Below are 21,919 nucleotides of genomic sequence, written 5' to 3'. Positions count from 1 at the left end.
GGCAAATCCATCGGTGCAACCCTGCACCAGCCCCGTAGGTGGATTTGCCCCTCCTCCCACACTTTGTACTGGGTCATAAGTGTTGCTGACCAAATTAATTCAGAGTACAGTAAGAAAACAAACATTTAGTATTGAGTTGGGAGAGAGAATTCCAGAGTAGTAGCCACATTAGTCTATTACACCAAAAACAAAGGAGAACTCCAGGGGCATCAGAAATGCTAAATAAAGGGACTGTGGCTCAGGGGTAGAGTATCTACTTTGCACAGACACAAAAAATCCCAAGTCCAGAGTTTAGTTAAGTAGGAAATGTGTGCGTACAGTGCTATAATGCTATCAAGTAACAGACAACTTATGACAACCCCATACGATTTTCAAGGCAAGAGATGTTCAGAGGCAGTTTGCCATTTTCTGCCTTTGCATGACTTCCTTGGTGGTCTCCCATCCAAGTACTAATCAGATCTTACCTTTACGAGTGCAATTTTGAGATCTGATGCGTGTGATCAGTAGTTAGTCATTAGGCTATCTAGGTCAGGGCAAGAAAGGACCGTAGCGATGTAAAAGACCTCCACCACTGACCCCAAAGAGCCACTGCCAAAGTACAAAGGACTGATCTTGATAGACCAATTGTCTGATGCAGTAAAAGGCAGCTTTGTGAGCATGCCCAAAAGGCAACCATTTTATTGCACTATATGCGTTTGGGCGAAATGTTGCAGGTTATTTATTGTTTTATGGAAATGATGCATATCCTACGTTTCCTAACAACGTCCAGGGTAGCTCAAAACAATGAAAAAATATTCATTACAAAATAGCATATAGAAACAGCATATCCATACAGACAATTAAAAACAGTATAAAATATAAGCAGCAGAAAATAAGTCAGCCTTTGAAGATGGTCTGGAAACTTTAATTAGTCCACAATGCTGGGGCAAGCCTGCTAGCTTTTATAGACTTCTGGCAACATACATGAAGGAAATGGCCTATTGCTTTGATTTTTTAGTGGCTCTCCGATAATTTTTTAATTGCTGGTTCTATTTGATCTGCTAATTTTATTATACTTGGTCCAGTGCAGCTGGTTTTATTTTGCTATTCATTGTCTAAATAGGCCTAATGTATATTTTTATTTTCATTTAAATTTTTGTACAGCTGCTTAATGCATGTTTACTTTAAATAGGATGGCTGCTATATTATGCTGCTGTACTGCCGGAGTATATATTTTACAGTTTTTAATTTTTAAGAAAATTTTATTATTTAATTCATTTATAGATGAATGCTCATCCAGGAAAAGGGGCGAAACCTCCAACAGCATGCTATTGTGGGGAGACGGGCCCTTTCTGCAAAACACAAATAAAACATCTTAAGCAGAGGTGGGATCCAGCAGGTTCTCACAGGTTCCCGAGAGTAGGTTACTAATTATTTGTGTGTGCCGAGAGGGGGTTACTAATTGGTGATTTTGCCATGTGATTTTTGCCTTAGTTATGCCCCTCCTCTCAGCAGTAGCGTGCAGAACTTGAAGAAGTCTAGCAGGAGGTGCACCGGCATGCGTGGCAGCCTGCGCCTGCATGCATTCGTTTTCCGCCCAAGGACCGGCACAGTGGCTGCATCCTTGCCACAGCCCCGCCCAGGAATGCCCTGCCCCTGGAATGCCTGGCCATGCCCCGTCGTGCCCCGCCCAGCCCCATTGGCGCTACGCCACAGTTTGCATCCCACCACCAGGGGAACCTGTTACTAAAATTTTTGGATCCCACCACTGATCTTAAGGACATTAAAAGGAGCATTCTGGGGAGGAACTTCACACAGTTTTCCTCCCAAAATGTTCTCAGAACGTTTTATTTCAGCTCAACCCGGTTTTTAGCAAAAATGCTAAATTAGTGACTTTTTTCCTTAAGTTGCTTTGAAAATGTCTCCTGCTTGCTTGGTGGAGATGTTTTACGTTTCCCACCTCCCAAACCAGCTCTTACTTTCAGTTTCCACTGAGCAGCTCGCACATACTATTTTCTGCCCTCATCAGGAGGCTCTGGGCTGCAGCCATTTGCAGAATGTATTGTCAAAGGCTTTCACAGCTGGACTCAACTGGTTGTTGTGGGCTTTCTGGGCTGTGTGGCTGTGGTCTGGTAGATCTTGTTCCTAATGTTTCTGCGGCTGGCATCTTCAGAGGTGTATCACAGAGATACTGTAGCACACTTCTCCCTGTGACTCACCTCTGAAGATGCCAGCCACAGATGCAGGTGAAACATTAGGAAAAAAGATCTACCAGACCACAGCCCAGAAAGCCCACAATAATCATTTGCAGAATGTTCCCATGGACTTTCCTCTGGTTAGCAGCTCATCCACGTGTCATTTCAGTGAATAAAGTTCATCAAGAACCTGATGGGCCTGCACAGCTGGAGGGAGAGCGTTCCACCAGGCGGGGGCCAGAGCTGTAAAGGCTCTGGCCCGGGTAGAGGCTAGCCACATCATGGAGGGGCCAGGGATCACCAGCAAATTGGCCTCTGCAGAGCGCAGAGGTCGGTTCGGGACATATGGGGCAAGAACTTTATACACTGAAATGACATGTGGGTGAGCTGCAACCAGAGAAAACTGGTTGGGAATATTCTGCAGATGGGAATATTCTGCAGATGGCAGCAGCATGGAGCCTCCTGAAGGCAGAAAACGGTGGGCGTAAGCTGCTCGGTGGAAACTGAGGTGGAAAAAAGAACCGCTTTCCCTGACAGAGTTTTTTTTGTCCACAGTATGCAATCAAAAAAAGCCAAAGCAGTTCTTTTTAAAACAACTGGAAGACATAGTATTTGTGTTATGCAGAAAGGGTCAAGGTCTGGGCAGTGATCGATCCTTGGAATAAGAGCAGGTAGGGATAGTATAAGCATTCCACCCAAGAAAAGTTTGTGACACAATCATAGAAATTTTTCCACAAACTCTCATAGAATGCTGGAGTTATTTGCTCACTAGAGAAAATTCACAGCATGGCTTTGTGTCAAAACCTAGCAGGGCACCCAGAGTGCAACTAATTTATAATCTTTGAACTGCTGGGTTATAGCTTGTGTTTGGCAATTCAAAGTTTTTAGCTTGGGTTTCTTATACATATGTATATGTAACCCCCATGCCCAGAATGGGTTGAACCAGTAAGGGGGTGGAGACTCAGAGCAGCAGAAAGGCTGCAGAGCTCTTTGGAGAAGACAAGGCTACCAGACTCGGACCTTGATTTCTATAAGCCCTTGACACCTTGTTAAGGTAATTGAAATATTGTTGGGAACTACTGGGAAGGTAGTTGTTTGTTTTTGCTATGTTGTAAATGTTGGAGTTTATTGTTTCAGGGTTTCTTTTGTGGTTGTAATGGGTGAGAGTTCTCCTGGAAACCTTCATCATGTTGCATCCTGTTCATCAAGCCCTTGGAGTCTTCAGGAGCCAACCCACTTGCAAAGAAGAATTGGACTTGGCAGTATCAGTAGACTGTAACTAGAAGGACTTGAAATGCAACCCGAACAGGACCTTGAATTGAAATGTTAAATATTGATGTTTAATGTTATTTGTAAAGAGAAGTAAACTGTTTTGTTTAAATTTGGTTCTTTGCAACTCCTTCCAAGTACTGCCCCACAGAACCCACAAGCTGAGGTTACATATACACACAGAGGGACAGCAACATGTGTTTTGTTGCAGGAATTGCATTAGCCAAGTAGCAGGAACCACAAATATAGTTGGGGAAGAGTGTCTCTAGCTACCTTAAAATCATGCATGCATGCATGCATGCATACACACACACACACACACACACACACACACACACACACACACACACACACACATACAAATGATGGTTTCCACGAGGGAGGAGAAGAACAATTAATTTTTAAAGCTTTTGTTTGCAAAAATTTCTGCTTTCCTAGGTGCTTATCTATATTACATACTTGGCCCTGTTTAGCTGCCATTACATCTTTCCCAGTGATTCTGGGAACTGTAGTTCAAGGAGCCAAATGGCGACACTGGGAATCTTTTAAAAAATTCTCAGCATCCTCACTGAATGACAATTCCTTGTAAACTTTGAGGGGAGCCCTGATAACTATATTGATATAAAGCCAAAAGAGCAGCAGTGGCGTTGTGGCTAAGAGCAGGTGCACTCGGATCTGGAGGAACCAGGTTTGATTCTCTGCTCTGTCGCTTGAGCTGTGGAGGCTTATCTGGGGAATTCAGATTAGCCTGTGCACTCCCACACACGCCAGCTGGGTGACCTTGGGCTAGTAACAACTTTTTGGAGCTCTCTCAGCCCCACTCACCTCACAGGGTGTTTGTTGTGAGGGGGGAAGGGCAAGGAGATTGTAAGCCCCTTTGAGTTTCCTATAGGAGAGAAAGGGGGGATATAAATCCAAACTCCTCCTCCTCCTCCAAAAGAGTGCAGATGTGACATTAAAACACTCTTGCCTCTTTTCTTGTCCTTACAAAGCAACAACATTGTAGAGATTATCATTCTGTATCTAGAGGTCTTGTTTATCCCTAACCTGCATACATTTTACAAACACTGCAACACCTTGAGTAACATTTTGTAATCTGGAAAGTGCCCCCACCCAGCTCAAAGAACCTATTGGTTTTAATACCTTCATAGGTAACTTTGTGGCTTTATGTTAAAAAAACAAACTAATGTTAATCACAGTGTTCATTCCATTAATGTTCACCCAGGAGCAGAGCAAGGGAAAACTGTGCCTGGGGCACACGCGCACCCTGCTCCCCTGCCGTGGTGCCGCCAGCCCTGCCCCAGAACACCCCCGCCACTGCCCCTCATGGCCAGCCACACCTTCACAACTGCTCCACCTGGGACGTCACCCCCTCCCCCGTTGGTGCAATGCCACTGGAGCTACCTGAATGGGGACACTGCAGTTCAACTGGGATTATAAATAATAAACCCTTGAACCTAGCACAAGCCATAAAAGAGACATAGAGCAGTGAAGAAACTAATAAAAAGAGTCATAAGTCCTTTCTGCACAAGCCTTTTAAAACATTGAGGCAAGAAATAAAATGTTCCCTCCGTGGAGTTCCACCCTGTTTCACCCCCAAATGTTTACCTCCTTTTAAAATGCTTCTCTGGTTGAAATGTTTTGAAAATGGCTTCAGTTCCTGTGTGATCTATTGGCTACATTTCCCATGCTTCTCTGCTTCCCTGAATGTCTTCCTCTGCGCCATTTTTTGAGCTCGCTACATTCGTGTGCACCTGTTTATTTGCAGCATTTTTGTTTGCTTTTTTAATTTGGGAGGAATCTTCAAAGCATCAAGTATATGAGGAGTAGAGAATGCAGCACGAAGCTTTGAAGCCCTGATGCACCAATTCAACACAAAACTCACAAAAGGGGGAAAATCATGTAATGGTGGCCATGACTCATATCAAGAGGGGGACATACATCATTGTAAAGGGGACATTGAAAACATTTCAGAAATGTTTTAGGTGATTTGTGTAGAAAGGGCCTAAGTATGGCAGGAATGGAAAGTAAATCCTGTGACTGCATAAATGTTTGAAAAGACCTTCTCAATGTTCTTCATACCTAGAACCCATGCTTTGTATTCACAGAGTCCTAGTAAGTTCAGCCCCTGGCATTTCTACTTGGGGAAAAAATGGATTTCAGATAGTATTCAAGGAAAGCTATTTAACCTGTTTTAGGACAAGCACATTTTAATACTTTTTGCACTAATACACTAGATGCGTGTTATTCATTGCTGCAGAGTGTAGTTGTGGCTACTAGATTAGCTGACTTTAAAAGTGGATTCATGGAAAATAGGTTCATCAATGGCGACAAATCCAGAAGAGAAAACAGAACTCCCATGTCCAGAGGCAATTATCCTCCGAATACCAGTGCTAAAAGGCAACAATAGGGGAAGGATTTTGCCTGTGGGATTTGCTTGTGGGATTTGCTTTGAAAGCATCTGGTTGGTCCCTGTGGGAAACAAGATGTTGGATTAGAAAAAGAAAAAGAGTTTGGATTTATACCCTGCTTTTCACTCCTGTAAGGAGTCTCATAGTAGCTTATAAACTCCTTCTCTTTCTCTCCCCACAACAGACAACATGTGAGGTAGGTGTGGTTGAGAGAGTTCTGAAAAAAATGTGATTAGCCCAAGATCACCCAGTAGGCTTCATGTGTAGGGAAACAAATCCAGTTCATCAGTGTCTGCACTGCACCATGCTGCTCTGATCCATTGCTCTGATCTAGGAGGGCTGCTCTTGGGTTATTAGCATTTCTTATGTAGAGACCCCTGCCCAAGAGCTTGGGAGGTAATACTGGGCTAGATGGACCTATGCTGTGACAATAGAAAGTAGTTCCATGTGTTTCTAGTATAGAGAAGCAGCCTGTTTTTTCAAGGTTTTGAAATTGCCCTTAGCCCTACTCCTTTCCTCTGGCTATATGCTGCCAAATAACGGCCTTGGTTTTAAGTCAAGATTCAGCTGCTTGATGTCCTCCAAGATGAAGAAATGCAGTCCAGGGTCATCAGCAAAAATCAGTGAAAAGGCAAGGTACTTACAACAGAGTTGCCTTGAAGGTATTCTGCATTCCATCCAGAAAATCCATCATGGAGAAAGTTCTTATATAGACCACTTAATCCTTTTGCTGTTGTTAGAGTGTTTACACATGAGAAACAACATTGCTGCATGTGCTGCCAATTATAAAACATTACAGAACTATGGCCCTTTCCGCACGGGCCAATAACAGTGCCCTAGGGAGCTGTTCGCATGGGGGGCGCAGCTGCCTCGTGCCGCTGTTTTCCAACCTCGCTCCCTGAGCAAGGTTTTTGAGAAACAGCGGCTTCCAACCACTGCCATGTGAACGGAAGAGCCTGGAAGGTGCCATTCCCCGCCTTTCCCAAACGCCTTACTGTGTTCTCCGGCCTCCGGCGCGTCGCACAGGCCAGGGGACACCCTCCCTGCCCTGCGACTTCTGAGCTGTCGCGCAGGGCAGGGGGGCGTGTCCCCTGGCCTGTGCGACGCGCCGGAGGCCGGAGGACACGGTAAGGCATTTGGGGGGTTGGTGCAGCCTGCGAGGAGGCTGCGCCGTCTTCCCCTCGCAACCAGGACCGTTCGTGCAAACCGTCCCGGGGCAGGGGGGTTGGGTCGGCGTCATGTACACCGACCCAACCCCCAGCGTCTCTCATAGGAACAAGAGGAATATGTATCTAGAATTTCACATAAAAGGCTCACCTACTTTTAAAAGTGTAACTCTGTGCACACTTATCTAGCTCTAAGTCTTACTGAAGAAAACAGGATTCACTTTTGGTGGGCCCAGGCTAGGCTGATCTTGTCAGATCTCAGAAATTAAGCAAGGTCGGCCCTGCTTAGTATTGGATGGGAGACCACCAAGGAATACCATATGCAGAAGAAGGCAATGACACAACACCTCTGTTAGTCTCTTGCCTTGAAAACCCTACTGGGTTGTTGTTAAGTTGGCTACGACTGGCCAGACCTTTGCACACATACACAAACACATACATGGTTTGGATGCAGGTTTCTCACATGAAAACAGCTGGTTTCCCATCTAAGAGATGCTTTTATAGTTGCAGCAAAACACCGTAATGTGGCTTTTGTCCATGCAGGTCCTATAACCAGTCTTTTTGGTGGACAAAGGGGACCACTCCATTCTTTTTCATTAGGAGCTTTCCAACCCAAGAACCTTCAGCAACATGTGATAGTTACTTACATGCATAGAAAAGAGGGTGATTCTTGGATCAAGTATAGAATGTTTTGCTCTGTAAAATGTTGGAGGACCTATATTGGAGTGGACAGTACCTGTTTCTCATTTGTGCTGACCCCAGCCATTCAGCATCAAGTTTGGTCCTGTCTACCTAACTTCACCTTTCTATCTGCACATCCTCATCTTGGGTTTCATTTCGTTGGGCACACCAGCGTGACAATGGGATGGAATGACGGGGAGAAGACTGGCTTCTGCAGAGGGAGATGTAGGGTTCATAAAATTTTAACCACCTCCATTAGACAATTGGTGCAGTTATCCTTCAAGTCTTTCCTCCAACTGATTCCCACCCCCTCCTTTAACCTGAAGCACCTGGATCCTCTCATTTTCTACACTTTGCCTCTGTACATTTTTCTCCTATTAGCTCCTGCTACTTTGTTACAGAAAAAAATATTTCACAGTCGTGTTGCAGTCAGTAAATTTAAAGACAGCTGAGGCAGAAGCTTTTAATTTTTTTTCCAGGCATTTCAATTACAGATAAATGTTGGATAGCCCCTGGTAGATGGCACATTGCATACTAATTTTGAAACTTGTAACAGTGTATGGGCAATGTTTCCTTATTGGGTTTGCTGTTCATTCCCTTGCCCTCTTGCCCTCCTGCAAGCACACTGTGCATGCAATATATATTTCTAGAAAACAGTCTTACAGTCTTACGATAGCTGTTTTACCACTGGTCTTGAGAGAAGGGTGTGAGCACAAGAGAGATGTAGTCTATTATTCCAGTTCAGCTAGAGGCCGCTAGACTGCGGAAATAGACTTATCTCTGTGTTTTATTTATTTCATTTATATTACACCATTTTCAGATGTGTCTGATGCATGATTTTGTGCACCATTCGATTTTCTTCTCACTGCTCCACCACTATCTACCTATTGTGGCTTCCAATCTTTAAAAAAATAGCCTGGGATTGTTGAGCTAAGCAAAGTTGACTCTGAAATCTGCATCCTCTTGAAGGAGGCGGAGATCTTTCAAAAAGGAGACTTATTGGAAGTGCTCATGATCTGCAGTGCAGAGGGGAAACCAGCCACTGAGGAGATGCTCTGTGTCTTGACCTGAGCAGAAGTCAAGACAAAGAGGAAGAGGGTTGTATTAGAGAAGAGTTTGAAGCTTATTAGTAATAATAATTAAGAATTCATTTTATAATAATAACTACAGAACAGTGTGTTTATACGTGGTGTAAATGAAATCAGGAGAACCTTCACTTTCTCCATTATATGTACTTTTTGTGTTTGTTCTTTCTATGTTTTTGTTTGGTTGACCTTTGACTTTAAAGTAATTAATAATAATAAAGGTCATCAAAAAAAGGCAGAAAGAAGATGAATGGAAAATGTTATGGAAAAAACACAAAGAGGAAGAGGAGGAGGAGAATGACACAAGTGTCCAGTATGGCTTCTCCTCCAGCTCTGAGGTCAGAAGGCTCCCATTTGCTGGTCACTGCCTGTCCTGCAGAGCAGGAGAAGTGGCAGGCAAGGACCCTGAATCCCTGACACTATTAAGTGCTCTTTTTAAAAAAAGGTTATGCAGATTACTGTCTGCTTCTGAAGCCACACACAACAAACTGTTGTATAGCAAACAGAAACAGCAAATTCTGAAAAACCTTCTGCAATACACAGAGGGATGGGGCTTAGGCCACATCCTAGGTGTGGAGACAAGTGTAACAGACTTGCCCCACCCTGAAGGGCTGGTGTGAAGCAGGCCTGCTTAAAGAGGCCTGGGTGACAGTAACAGTATGGCAGCAGGCCCTAATTTAAATAAAAGCAAGGTGATTGGTCAATGGAAGGCACTGTTGCCCTTGGCCAATGTTAGGGGGCGCTAAAACGCTGCTTGATGAACAGAAAGGCCTTTCCCCACTTTTCCCTCGGCCGCCGTCGCTGTGCGCAATTCCCAGCGCGCGGCATCCCTTTGCAAGAGCACCAGGGATGCCTCGCGCTGAGGGGGCGTGACAGCGGCAGTGTCGGGGCGGCTGCGCTGTCGCCGCCCCTATCGTGGGGAGTGCCGGGGGAAAGGCCCAGAGAGAGCCTGTCAGACAGTTCTTTGTGGAGAGTTCTGAAGAGAATAGCTTGTGTTCAGTCAAGAGCAGAGTCTGTGGAGTGAAGTCTCTCCGCTCTGTCTCTGGTGTAAAGGAATTCTGGTCCAGCTCAGATAGCAGTGGCATAGGAGGTTAAGAGCTTGTGTATCTAATCTGGAGGAACCGGGTTTGATTCCCACCTCTGCCACCTGAGCTGTGGAGGCTTATCTGGGGAATTCAGATTAGCCTGTACACTCCCACACACGCCAGCTCCGTGACCTTGGGCTAGTCACAGCTTCTCGGAGCTCTCTCAGCCCCACCTACCTCACAGGGTGTTTGTTGTGAGGGGGGAAGGGCAAGGAGCTTGTAAGCCCCTTTGAGTTTCCTATGGGAGAGAAAGGGGGGATAAAAATCCAAACTCCTCCTCCTCCTCCTTAAGAGGCTCAAAGGGTAATCTCCTTTCCCTCCCAAAGCATGTTCGACAAATCCCTGGATGTTCTATTTACTGTGTTCTTTTTTTTTCCAGGTTAAACAGTGGCAAACCCCTTCCTCTACAGTGGGGATGTGCAATTTATTTCCTCTCAAATCTGAATTTGAGCAAGGAGCAGCCACAGCACACACCATACCAGAAGCTGTTTCTCAGCTTCAGAATGTGAGTTCTGGGGGAAAAAACTTGCCACACTATCAAAAATGTATCATTTCCAAATCCTGCCCCCCCCCCCCCATTAAGGCAAAAGTATTATCAGGGTGTGTGTGTGTGTGTGTGTGTGTGTGTGTGTGTGTGTGTGTGTGTATGCATGTGAAATAAATACTGTTTTTCACCTTTGAGAATGGAAGCTGTGAGTTTTGTTTGCAGAGATATTTTCTCTCTGTATTTGAATCATTTGTTGTTCCTTCTTGCTATTTGTCTTGAGAGCATTTGTTTCAAGGAACTGCCACAAAGTACATCAAGTCCCTGTTCATTCCCTTACCCTTTGGAGGCATGAACTTGAGAAGCTCTGTGCTTCTGATCTCTGATAAGCCCAACATGTTGCAGTTTAGGAATGGTGTTACTTTCCAGGGCTCATTTGACTTGAACTATTTTACACAAATACAACGAACAGGAGGTCATCTTTTCTTTATAACTGTATAACTGTCTTGCAGATATATAATTGACTTTGGGAATTCTGAGCCACAAGTTACAGCAACAGTCACCACTTGCTTAGATGACTTTAAGAGGGGAATTTAACAATTTCATGGCAGTTCTCCATGAACACTTGTTAGCTAAAATCACTCCAGGTTTCAAGACCATATGAATATCGGCTTCTGGGATGCAAATAATGGAGAATGACTTTTGTCTGGGGCTTCCCAGAAGCATTTGGCTGGTCACAGTTAGAAACTAGATGCTGTTCTCAATGGATCAGCATGGCTCTTCTTAAGTTCTTATGGATGCCAAAGCAGGAAAAGGCTAAATACCAAACTAGAATTCCATCATAACCTTTTTCTTCACTAAACACAGACCAGATTCCCCTCTTACTACCCGAGGCAAAGAACGTAGCACACAGAGATGCTGCAAAACCATCTTGGATCTCTCTATGAAGTGTCCATGTTAAGTAAGACCTCTGGTTATACCATAACAGCCTGTTCCAGGATTCTATTTCTTTGGCATTCATCAGTGTGAACAAGAAATGAAATCTAGGGTGGACCATGCAGGTGAAGATATTGTGCTATTCAGAGATTACTAGGCAGTTGGAAGCAGGCTTAGTTCACAGAGGTTTTCATTAAGTTCTGTGAGGGAAAAATAAATGGAAAACTCCCTCTTCCCCCAAAACCGGAACTTGCTCCCGCAAGAAACAGGAATTACCAGTGATCAAAGCAGGTCCAGTCCCACTACCTAAAAATGCTCCTAAACTTTCTCTTTTATGAAGTGAATAACTCCTAGGAGTTAATGTTCATTGGTGTTTTTGGGGTCAGAGTTTGCAGTGGACAAAAAAATTGTCAATCTTGTCAACAAAAATAGGTGACCAAACCTCTTTGAATGACAGGTTGATTCCCCAAGGTCAATTTATCGCATGATATTCACATGAAAAAACATGGTTTAAGCAAGAACTCCCCACCGTTTAAGTGCCAAACACAGATTCATTCTGGTTCTGGGACGCACTCCCTTATTCCACGTTTTTTTGGAACCTACATTGAAGTGCACCTTTTTTTCCAAACACGCTCCGAAGCCAGTTCGGTGGGGAGAAACAAGGGACAGATGCGGCTTATTGTTCCCACCCTTTGAATCGTCCAGCCAATCAGAGCACAGTGGGCTGTGCACAGAGCACGCATAGCCTGTTTTTTTTGTGCCATGCTGGCGTGATTACAAAGAAACGTAAATACGAAACTTCGGGACAATGATTTTGATAAATTGTTTATGAGTGGCTACGTTTGAACATAAAAATGAGAATAAGAATAACATGAATTTTCAGTCAGGGGCAGAGAAGTGTTCCCGCTCCAGCACAATAGCCAATCAGAAGGTGGGGAAATGCTGCCTACGCATCTATGCAGTAACGTAGCTGCACAAAAAAAAGAAGTTCCTGCCTCAACACAACACAACAGCCAATCAGGATGAGGAAGAACAGACCCATCAAGCAGATCATGTGTTTGTGGAGCGTGTTTACATTGCTTGAAACCACAATAAACATCGAGGTCTCATTAGACACACGCTGCAGTAGGGAGGGAGAAACCGTGATGAAAAGGTGCTGTTTCTTTTGGAACCATGATGTATCCGGCTAATTTTTCAGTGGGGATTCGACCACAGAAACAAAATTGAAAGTAGAGATATTCATCCATCCCTACGATGATGTCCCCATTTATATACTGTTTATAAATACTTATATTTATATACACACATATTACCTTTCTCTATCCCCTGAGCAAGCATTTTATTAGCACATAACAAAAACAAAGCCATTAGTTCACATTTGTCCACCATTGCACTGCAGTTGTTTGGGAGCTGGCCAGTTATGCACAGGTTTCTGCCTCGTGGCAAAGGGGAATGAACGTCGGGACAAGATTTCTTGTACAGATATTTTCTCAAGGCCCGTATTCACTTTCCAGTTTTCTTGTGCCAAGCAACACCACCTTAAGCCTAAAGCGTAAGTTTAATTTTCTTCACTGCCAGAGTGATGGTGATTTGCCAGTGAGCACAGCTTTGCCCTGAACATCTTCCCTCCACCCACTGCCAGCCAACCCAGCTTCTTCCCTCCCCTTCCTTTGCCTGCCTCCTTCCTCCTCATGTTGCCTTGATCACTCTCCTCCCCACCCCCACTAACTGTTTTCTGACCCAGATGGATAGCATTTAGACACAGAAAAATCACTGCTAGGGCTGTCTGCTTGGACAGACATGAAACTAAGCTGTTTGTGATAAACAGAGCACAGCCAGCATTGCAGCCTGTAGGGAAAGGGAGGATTGGGGATTGAAAGAGTGTGCCAAAAGGCAGATCATGCTGTTAAAGGCAGTTTGTGCCCCGCCATCACTACTCCCCTTCCTGCCTGCCAGAAGATGGAAACAGTGAACAGTGTGCAAAGAATTTTTCATATTTGTTATTACTTCAATGTTTGTTATTTATTATCGCACAATATCAATATATTGATATAAACAGAGAATCACTGCAAAATTGCTGTCTTTTATTGCATCTGAAAACATGACGTTTGGCTTCAAATGGCAGATTGGCCATTTCCCTCAACTTCACCCAGCCATTGCAGTTATCAACAGGCTGGGAGAGAATTTCTGTAGGATAAATTTCAAACAGTGGGCTACAGTGGGAATGTTAGATAGTAGCAGTGTCATGATAAAGGCTTCCCCCTCCAGAAAAGCACCAACCATATTTTAAGGGGATTTCTCCTGCCACGGTTGGATAGCACTTGCATTGGAGTCCATCCCTCATTTGTGGAAAAAGCGTTCCCCCTTGAAATCAAAATAGCAAAATTGCAATATGAATTGCAACATACCCAGCTGCATAAGATATTTGAATTATTATAGCTATTGAACTACTAAGATGAGGTGATTTTTTTTTCTGGTGGTGGGAGGGAGGGCATATCTGATCACATCCAATGGGAACACTCATGTGGCTGGGCATGGTGGAGCTGTCAATCCAATGAACATGATTCCATTCAGTCCCACAACAAGAAACGCACCAAACTCCAGGTTAAAGGGTAATGCCAGCCCCATTGCAGATAGGGTGAGAAGCACCAGGACCAGGGCAATGGGTAATAACAGCAAACATGCCCTAAAGCAAAGACTGTGAGGTGAATGCTCTTTTCTGGTCACAGTAAACTCCTGGTGCATAGTGGGCCGCTGTTCATAATTAGTACTCAGGTGTCATTAAGGAATCCCCTACAGTGCAAATCTTTTTGGAAGTGGGTGCCACAACATGCTCTTCCAAGTGATAGCTGGAACACCTGCCCAGAAGTAAACTTATCTGCATTCAATTATCCAAGCCTGCTGGATTCAAGCAGCAGGCTAGAGCACTTACCTGCAAATAAATGTATTCACAAAATGATTTACATTTAAAACCTGCACATAATTGGAGAACTTTCTAAAGATGTTGGCAATATCTTGGCACAACCTTGGAGGGTACAGGGCAATAAAACAAGGAAGGTATGTCTTGCTGATTCAGATTTGCTTGGAATTTAATTAATTGCTTGGAACTTACCCACCCTTATTTTTAACATTTGAAAGATGAGACTGCATGAAATGATGGAATGTAAACCCTTGCAAATGTTTCTGGATGATACCTCTAGTTACTTCAGTGCATGATGCCCTTGAAGGTTGAGCCAGCAAAATGGTGAATTTTAAAAAACTGTTTTTCTGAGGTAAAACCGGAGAAATTTGTTTATTTTGTTTCAACATTTCTAGGCCATATTTTCACCTAAATTGGGTCCCCAAGGGCGCAAAAGTTGCAGAAGCAGAAGTCAATAAGGTCATCTATTTGAACTCCCAGTTTAGCCTTATCATTACCTACTTAGACATAATAGTTGCTGAACAGGAGACACTGACAAGCCCACAAAACGTTGGCTGTTTGTGAAATTCATACAAATATTTCAAATAAATGAGGAAAGGGAATCCCAGTAACCTCTGATAACATTACACCTGACTCCTATAAAGAAAACTTTTTCAGCCCCACCTACCTCGGCAAAATTTGGAAAGGGGGAGGGAAGGTTCCAAGTTTTGTTCCATCTTTAATCAAGAGGCAGGGATTGGGAAACTTGGGATATACAAACTCAACAAGCATGCTAATGCGTGACTGTTTTGTCTCCTTGTTCAAGAAAAATCTACTCCTGGAGCCTTGTGAAGCATTAAAGATTGCTTTTACACTTTTAGTCTAATTTCTTGCTTTGTTTTCTTCTGCATGTAGGCAGCGTTGGTGAGAGGGTGAAACCAGGGGTACAAAATTATGGATCTTGATGACCCAGGTAACCTGATGAGGTGCCTCTGAGGGATAGCATCATCATCACTGTTTTAATTAAGTATCTCAAAGGTTTGTGAGGGGGATCTAGTGGTATTTTTTATCTGGAGCTTATAGTAGTTCACAGAAAACCTCCACATCAGAGGAGTAGCTCCAAGGGGGTGAGGTGGGGGGTGCATGACGTACCAGGTGTGCGCCCCTGTGGGGGTGTGGTGGGGGCGTGATGGGGGTGTTCCGGGGTGGGACAGGATGAACACACCGGTGCACCGGGCGCTTTCCCCCTTGCTACGTTTCTGCTACACATAGAAAATTATGGGCACTCTAAGACCCATTCTGCACAGCAAATTCTGAGTGGCTTACAGCCATGATTAATGAACCTGGCATTGCAGGGGCGTAGGGGTAGGAAATGGTGGCTGCACCCCACCCCCGCACAGACGCACATCAAAGGAAAGTGTGTGGGGCAGAGGTGGGGCAAGGGCGATTTTTCTGCCCCCAGCACGCCCCTGGTGCAATGCGCACCCTCCTGTTCCCTTCTAGCTGCGCCACTGTGGCTTGGCCCTGGGCCCTTCGCATGGCTGGGGCGTGTGCCTTTGTACAGAGGCACTTTTGTTTTTTGTACCTTTTCTCAGAAACCTCCCTCCCTCTGATGCAACTAGGCAGGCAGGCACCCAGGCTCCCCCAGAGGCTTGCTGGAGCCATTAGTGCCTGCATGGCTCCACAGATGGGAGCCGGGAGGAGAAGAAATAACCTGCATCTGCATAATGTGCTGTGCAGCCACGGCCCTTCACTCAGCTCTGGCTGTAAGGTGAGTTAAAACAAAAGAATCACAGTTAGGCCCGTTCTGCATGGATAAAAATCAGAGCCCCAGGAATGGTAAAAACACTGTTCCTGGGGCACCGTTTGCATGGCTGCCACCTCCACAACAAGGCAGTGCCATACTTTCCTCTCCCCCACCCCGCAACTGGTGGGAAAACTTTGCTTTCAAAACTAGCTCAAAGAGCAAACTTTTTCAACAGGAAATGGCACCGGCTTGGAGGCGCTGCTTTTAGGTGCCTCCCTTTGTCCTTTGAACTTCCCTTCCTGCATAGCTCCACAGTGAGGAAGAAACATGCCTCCTGCCTCCAACCCCCGGGCATTGCCATGGCCATGGGGACTTGTCCCTTCCTCCCTGCGAAGCTATGTAGGGAAGGGAAGGGAAGTTCAAAGGACAAATGGAGGCTTCCATCAGGCTTTCGGCCTGGGAATGCCCCTGGCACAGGTCTGTAACTTACAGTCATTAAAACACATGGTGTAAATCACATTTTTCAATGGAGTTTTCCGGGCAGCAGCAATTTTTCCCCTGCTGCTTGCCGTGCCCCCCAGAGCCCCCTTGGAAGCTGCATGGCACTACCTCCCCTGCGCTTTCCCAGCCACCACAGAACACCCCTCCATATCTAGATTAGGCTGTCCCTATTTTCTTAACAGCAGATCTGGGGGGAAAACACCTTAGTCTTTCTTTTTAAAAATGCAATGTATTTATAATAAGTGAATAAATGTATAAATTGCCAAATTTTAAGAACATCTTCTAATCCTTAAGGTATTACACCCTTTCCCTACTTTCTCAGACTACTGGGAGCCTCCTTCAATAGACATGGTTCACATAAATACTTTAAATAATTAAGAAGCAATTGTCAAATTCCATTTAAAAAGGAAAAGTAGTATCAAGAATAATATTCACAATTTAGGCCACTCAGTTCATCCCTCGGTAACTCCAGTTACTTAAAACCATAACAACTTGTTCAGTGTTTGTAATCTCTCCAAGTCAATGCTTTCATCACATACTTTCTGACCACCTTCACCACTGTTTGTCCACAACAGAAATCTTCGGTGCTTAAAAGTTTATGAGATTTACAATAGGATGGAGAATGAACTGTTGGAAGTCCAATTATTTTTTTCTCCAAAGGCTGTGAGAACTCCCCCCCCCCCCCCCCCGCCGGAAGAACTCTGTTCTACATACAGAGGCTTTATGTTTGATTTAATTTGTTGTGTCCTTGTTGTTAGGTCTCACTGCCTTAGTATGGAAAATTGTTTCCTACCAAAGACCTTCACCCAGGCATCATGGATATAACATGGCAGTGCCCACGGTCTCTTACAATAAGTATCTGTACTACCTGTTTTAATACCCAACAAAAGTAGTTTGCTAAGTATTCTTTTATGCAGGATCTCCATCAATTAAGACTTGATTCATGGCCATTCTTATCTCTCTCCCACTACCATCTGCCTTTCTTCCAATTTTGGATTGTTGAGTGATTAGTTTCACATAAGAACAGATGAGACAAACAGATGAGATGAACAAATGTTACAAATAGAACTGCCACCAAAATGTAGCCTAAAGAGAAATTTGAAGCAAATTTGAGGGCTCCTCCACAGCAAAACATTTAAGATATTTTGAAGGGAGGCCAAAAGAGTTTTGGTAAATGCTAACAAAATTTCCTCCGGGGGTTCTGCTGCCCATCTCTGATATGAATCCAGATTTTGTCTAAAAATATTTTTGAAGTGAATTTGTGTGTTCTTCCTCAGGCAGAACATCTGAGGATTGTGAAGAGGAGCAATAAAAATTCTGATAAAACTAGAGAAATTTCTCATATCCCTAATTACAAAAGAGCAAGGGAATTAAACATTGTGCTATCTGCGAGGTTTACAATCAGGAAGAGTGACATTTAAAACAAGATTAAAGTTTATGGATATACAACTCAAATGATGCCTCATAATTATACATCTATTAAAAAGGAAGCAAGAAAGATGTGGATCATAAAAAAGATGTAATAGCCTACTTATGATAAAATTTAGAAAAAGAAAACTGAAAATGCTGGTGTGATTCTCATATTAAAAAGACTTAAGTAACTACCTTAAATGTTACCACACCTGTCTGAGCACTAGCAAAAAAGGTAACATCTAAATGCTTATTTTCTCTGGACATACAATAAGAAACATTTAACACTCCTACTCCAACATTTAGAACCTCTTTTAGAAATGTGTTTCATAAGTATTCATAGGGGAGCTAAAACATTTGAGAAAGGAAGAAGAGTCCAGTACAGCAACACATGTTTGGAAAGTTCTACCTCAGATGGTAGTTGGTGAAGCATTTTCCTGAGGCAACTTTGGCCCAACTATACGATAGACTTTTCCTCAGTCCTGTCATGAACATGAGTTCTGGGAGTTACTGGTTGAAAATTAGATTCTGGGATACATGGGAGGTGATTTGAATTGGAACCACAGCATGAGGGTAGAGGAGGCTTAAGCCTTCCACCGTGCACTGTTTTCCCAGCTCCCTCCATGGAGCTGCCATTTGTCCTACTGGGAATGCTTACATGCCCTTTGATACACGTGTAGAGTCATCACTATTTATACATTCCCCCAATTTGACAAATAGCAGCTTCCTGAAACTGTTTCAGATCAGAAAAGAGCAAGAATTTCAACTGGAGACTCCCAGAGCACTTGTACTTGACACAACTGGGGGTGGAACCGGGGATATACCTGGGGACAGGTTATCATGTTAGACCCATTCATGACAACAGTGATAAATCTGCATTTGGACTGCACTAACACTTCAGGCTGCAGGTGGGGACTCAAAACTGGATGCCAAATGAAAACATTAAAGAAAGGGTTCCGGTGTATCCTTCTCCCATTCATGATTGTTTTTGGCAACAGGATTTGGAGTCTTTTCGGCATACAGAACATTCAGTCAAGTGATTACCAACTTGCAATCTGAAGCAGAAATGCAAGTTTCCCATGACAGCCAGAATTAGGTTTTTGTTGATAGGCAGACAGATAGCTATTGGCACTGAATCAATTAAATCTTGAACTATTAGGAACAGCTCAAAATCAGTAGAAGCTATTCAGTACATGTTAAAAGTTCAAGAGGAGTTATGGGGGAATGTACATGAATGTAATCTTGAGTTCTGTCACACTGTATATTTTCATTCTGCGACAGTACATAATTTACTGCAGGCTGAAGTTGAATTCTCAAGTTCTGAGGGATTCAGCTTGGAGACAAATAATAGTTTTCAGAGAATGTAAGAAATATCATTTTTCACGTTCATCCTGCTATCCTTATTTTCAGGTTTTGCAGGGTTGGTAGGATTTTTTTTTAAAGCCTACAACATCTATTTGAAGGGAGGGAACACCCATCAAGAGAAAGGAATTTGTGAAAATCAGGAATTGATTCCTGCACAGGCCAAACTAAAATAAAGCAGTAGGTGATCAGACGGTTGGATGTTCTGGAGCTTTTCCCATCTACTAATAGTGGCTACAGGGAAAGGCAGGGAGAAAGCAAATCAGATCAAGGCATTAGTATGGGGGAGAGCTTTTGAAATATTTTCCCATTCTCATTTTCCTGACTGAAATCATCCCCAGAAGCTACTATTTTCCCAGCTGAGGAAAACTTACAGGCATGGTTTCTCTCACAGAGCAAACAACAGTGGAGAAGGGGCAATTAAAATCAAGAAACTATGAAAATGAACAGAACTTGGCTGCCAGTGTTGAAAAATACTAGAGTCAAGACAGTGTCTAACCAGCTCCACACAAACACAGGATGACCATAGACAAAAGAAACAAAGGCCAGGATACTTCTATTCAGATGCTCCCACCAGTGACCTTGCTATCTCCTGTGTTACTCCCATGCTATAGTCTTCATTGTTACTCATACTTCTATTCAGATGCCCTCAACTATTGACCTGGTTGCCTTCTTTGTTACTCACAGACAATGTTTCTCCACCCACCATGGACAATCCAACAGATATATATACTCCACTTGCTTTCCCAACATCAGATCCTCTGAAGATGCCAGCCACAGATGCAGGCGAAATGTCAGGAGAGAATGCTGCTAGAACATGGCCATACAGCCCGGAAACCACACAGCACCCAAGTGATTCCGGCCGTGAAAGCCTTCAACAATACATAAAATCAAGAAAATTAAAAACCCTCTCTCAGTGCCATGACCTCAGTATTGTTCCTCTTAGTCCACAGCTACAAATCAACAATGTTTAAATCTCCCATATCATATCTGCTCTGGATGTTCCATGTCATCTTCAGTTTCCTAAAAAAAGTATGTATAGCCCTACCAAAAACGAAAAAAGTGGTAATATTGCGAGATTACTTCTGATAATTGATACAGTTCTGTTACAGCAGGCTCCTGGAGTCCTGACCGCATGTCTTTTTAAAAATAAAATTATTGTATGAGTTGACATATTGTAGCTTTGTTGTATGCCATCTTGGCAGCCAGTCCCTTTAAAAAAACCCTAGGAAACACATCTATATAAAATTACATTTGCCTGGGGAAATAGGTCCCTTTCTCTTCAACTAATGTGGATGTTTAGTATCTTTCTTTTAAGAACTACACGGTGTCAGATCCAGAGATATGAACCCAGTGCCCACGGTTGTAGTCATATCAGTCACATCCATGCTACCTGCCTTCAGAAGCCAGAACGAATAATGGTAACATGTTTTTAAGGGAGGAAGAAGTTTGTCATCTTATTTCAAAAATTATTAGCTGATATTCTTTATGCTACAGAACTATAAAACAACCAACAAAGAACACTGTCAAAAAGAGAGGAATGTTAAGAAACTGTCTCGTTGCTGAGTAACACAACACAGTGCAATCTATTTATTTTCATTTGCTGCTCTTCTACTGTTTCGCTCTATAAGGATTGTTTGCTTTTTTTTATTAAAAAACTTTCCCTAGGACTTCCCTCTCCCCCTTTTGCGGAACTCCACAAAGTACTATGCGATCATATATGAAGATCATCATTTATTTTCCGAGAAACATTTTGCTCCGGCAACAAACGTTTGATAAATGTTAGATAAAACGTTGCTAGGCTCTTTATTGCCAAGGTGTGCTGTTCTTTAGAAGAGAGTAGCTTTGTACGTTTAATTTTGGTTGCATTAGAGCAAAAGCTTTTAAGAGAAAATGCCAAGCATTTATTATTGTGAATTATTTTAGAAACACCAGCTGCCAAGTGAGGCTTACTTTAAAACTTTGTCAAGCACAGCTTATCTTTTCTTAAAAAAAAACAACCCATAAAACATCTTAAGGGTGAAATTAATTGGTCCAGAATCACAGTTGTCCTGGTAGAGAGAACAATACCCCAGAGCTCTTCCAAGACACAAACAAGAACTGCTACATAACTTGCCAGAATTTTAATCAGTTTTTTTTTCTTTTTCTTACTCACAGTTCAGTGGAGTTCTTGGGGATGTCCTGCGGCACATAGGTCACCTTGCTCTCCTGGCAGATGAATGCCCCCCACTCTGAGCACCAGCAGATGGAATGGTGGCATCCTGTGGAAGCCCCCAAGAGAAACAGCAAGCTGAAGTGAAACAGAGGCATGGCTATTTCTACAGGGTCCTCTCCCTCAGTCACTGAAAGAAAACTTCCAACTGTATTGAGATGGGACTCCCTTCACTGAAGATCCGCCTTGAAGGGCATTGGTGAGTCATGTGATAGCTAGGGGAAGATTTCTTGGGATGACCTGCCCTGCCATCTGGGTGGCAGGGAAGATGTGCTGTTGATGCCCACCCACAATAACATGCAGTGCTTAATTATGTGGAATAGTGCTGGGTAGGGTGGGGCCGGGAGACCCTTTCCACTAATCCCACTCTGTTTAATGGAGAACTGGTTGTGGATGTGGAATTCAATTCTACCCTCTATATATGCTCTGAGCATTCTTATCTGCAGACTGACTTTCAGACAGCTTTCTTTGCTTTGATTTTTGATTTCTGCTTGCTT

The 21,919-nt window shown here is 43.5% G+C and overlaps 1 protein-coding gene across 1 annotated transcript in view; it reads right to left on the bottom strand.

The window, feature by feature from the left end:
• The window catches only part of FSHR (follicle stimulating hormone receptor), a 107,186-nt gene extending 85,666 nt beyond the window's left edge, over window positions 1-21,520 (bottom strand). The window contains exon 1 of the mRNA XM_048507191.1: window positions 21,366-21,520. Within this exon, the coding sequence (XP_048363148.1) occupies window positions 21,366-21,520 (155 nt within the window). The remainder of the gene's footprint in view (window positions 1-21,365) is intronic.
• Window positions 21,521-21,919: the final 399 nt, after the last annotated feature.

Source organism: Sphaerodactylus townsendi, linkage group LG01 (genome assembly GCF_021028975.2).
Source record: "Sphaerodactylus townsendi isolate TG3544 linkage group LG01, MPM_Stown_v2.3, whole genome shotgun sequence".
Classification (NCBI taxonomy): Eukaryota; Metazoa; Chordata; class Lepidosauria; order Squamata; family Sphaerodactylidae; genus Sphaerodactylus; species Sphaerodactylus townsendi.
The sequence above is the reverse complement of the archived record's forward strand: the minus strand, read 5'-3'. Positions and strand labels throughout refer to the sequence as shown.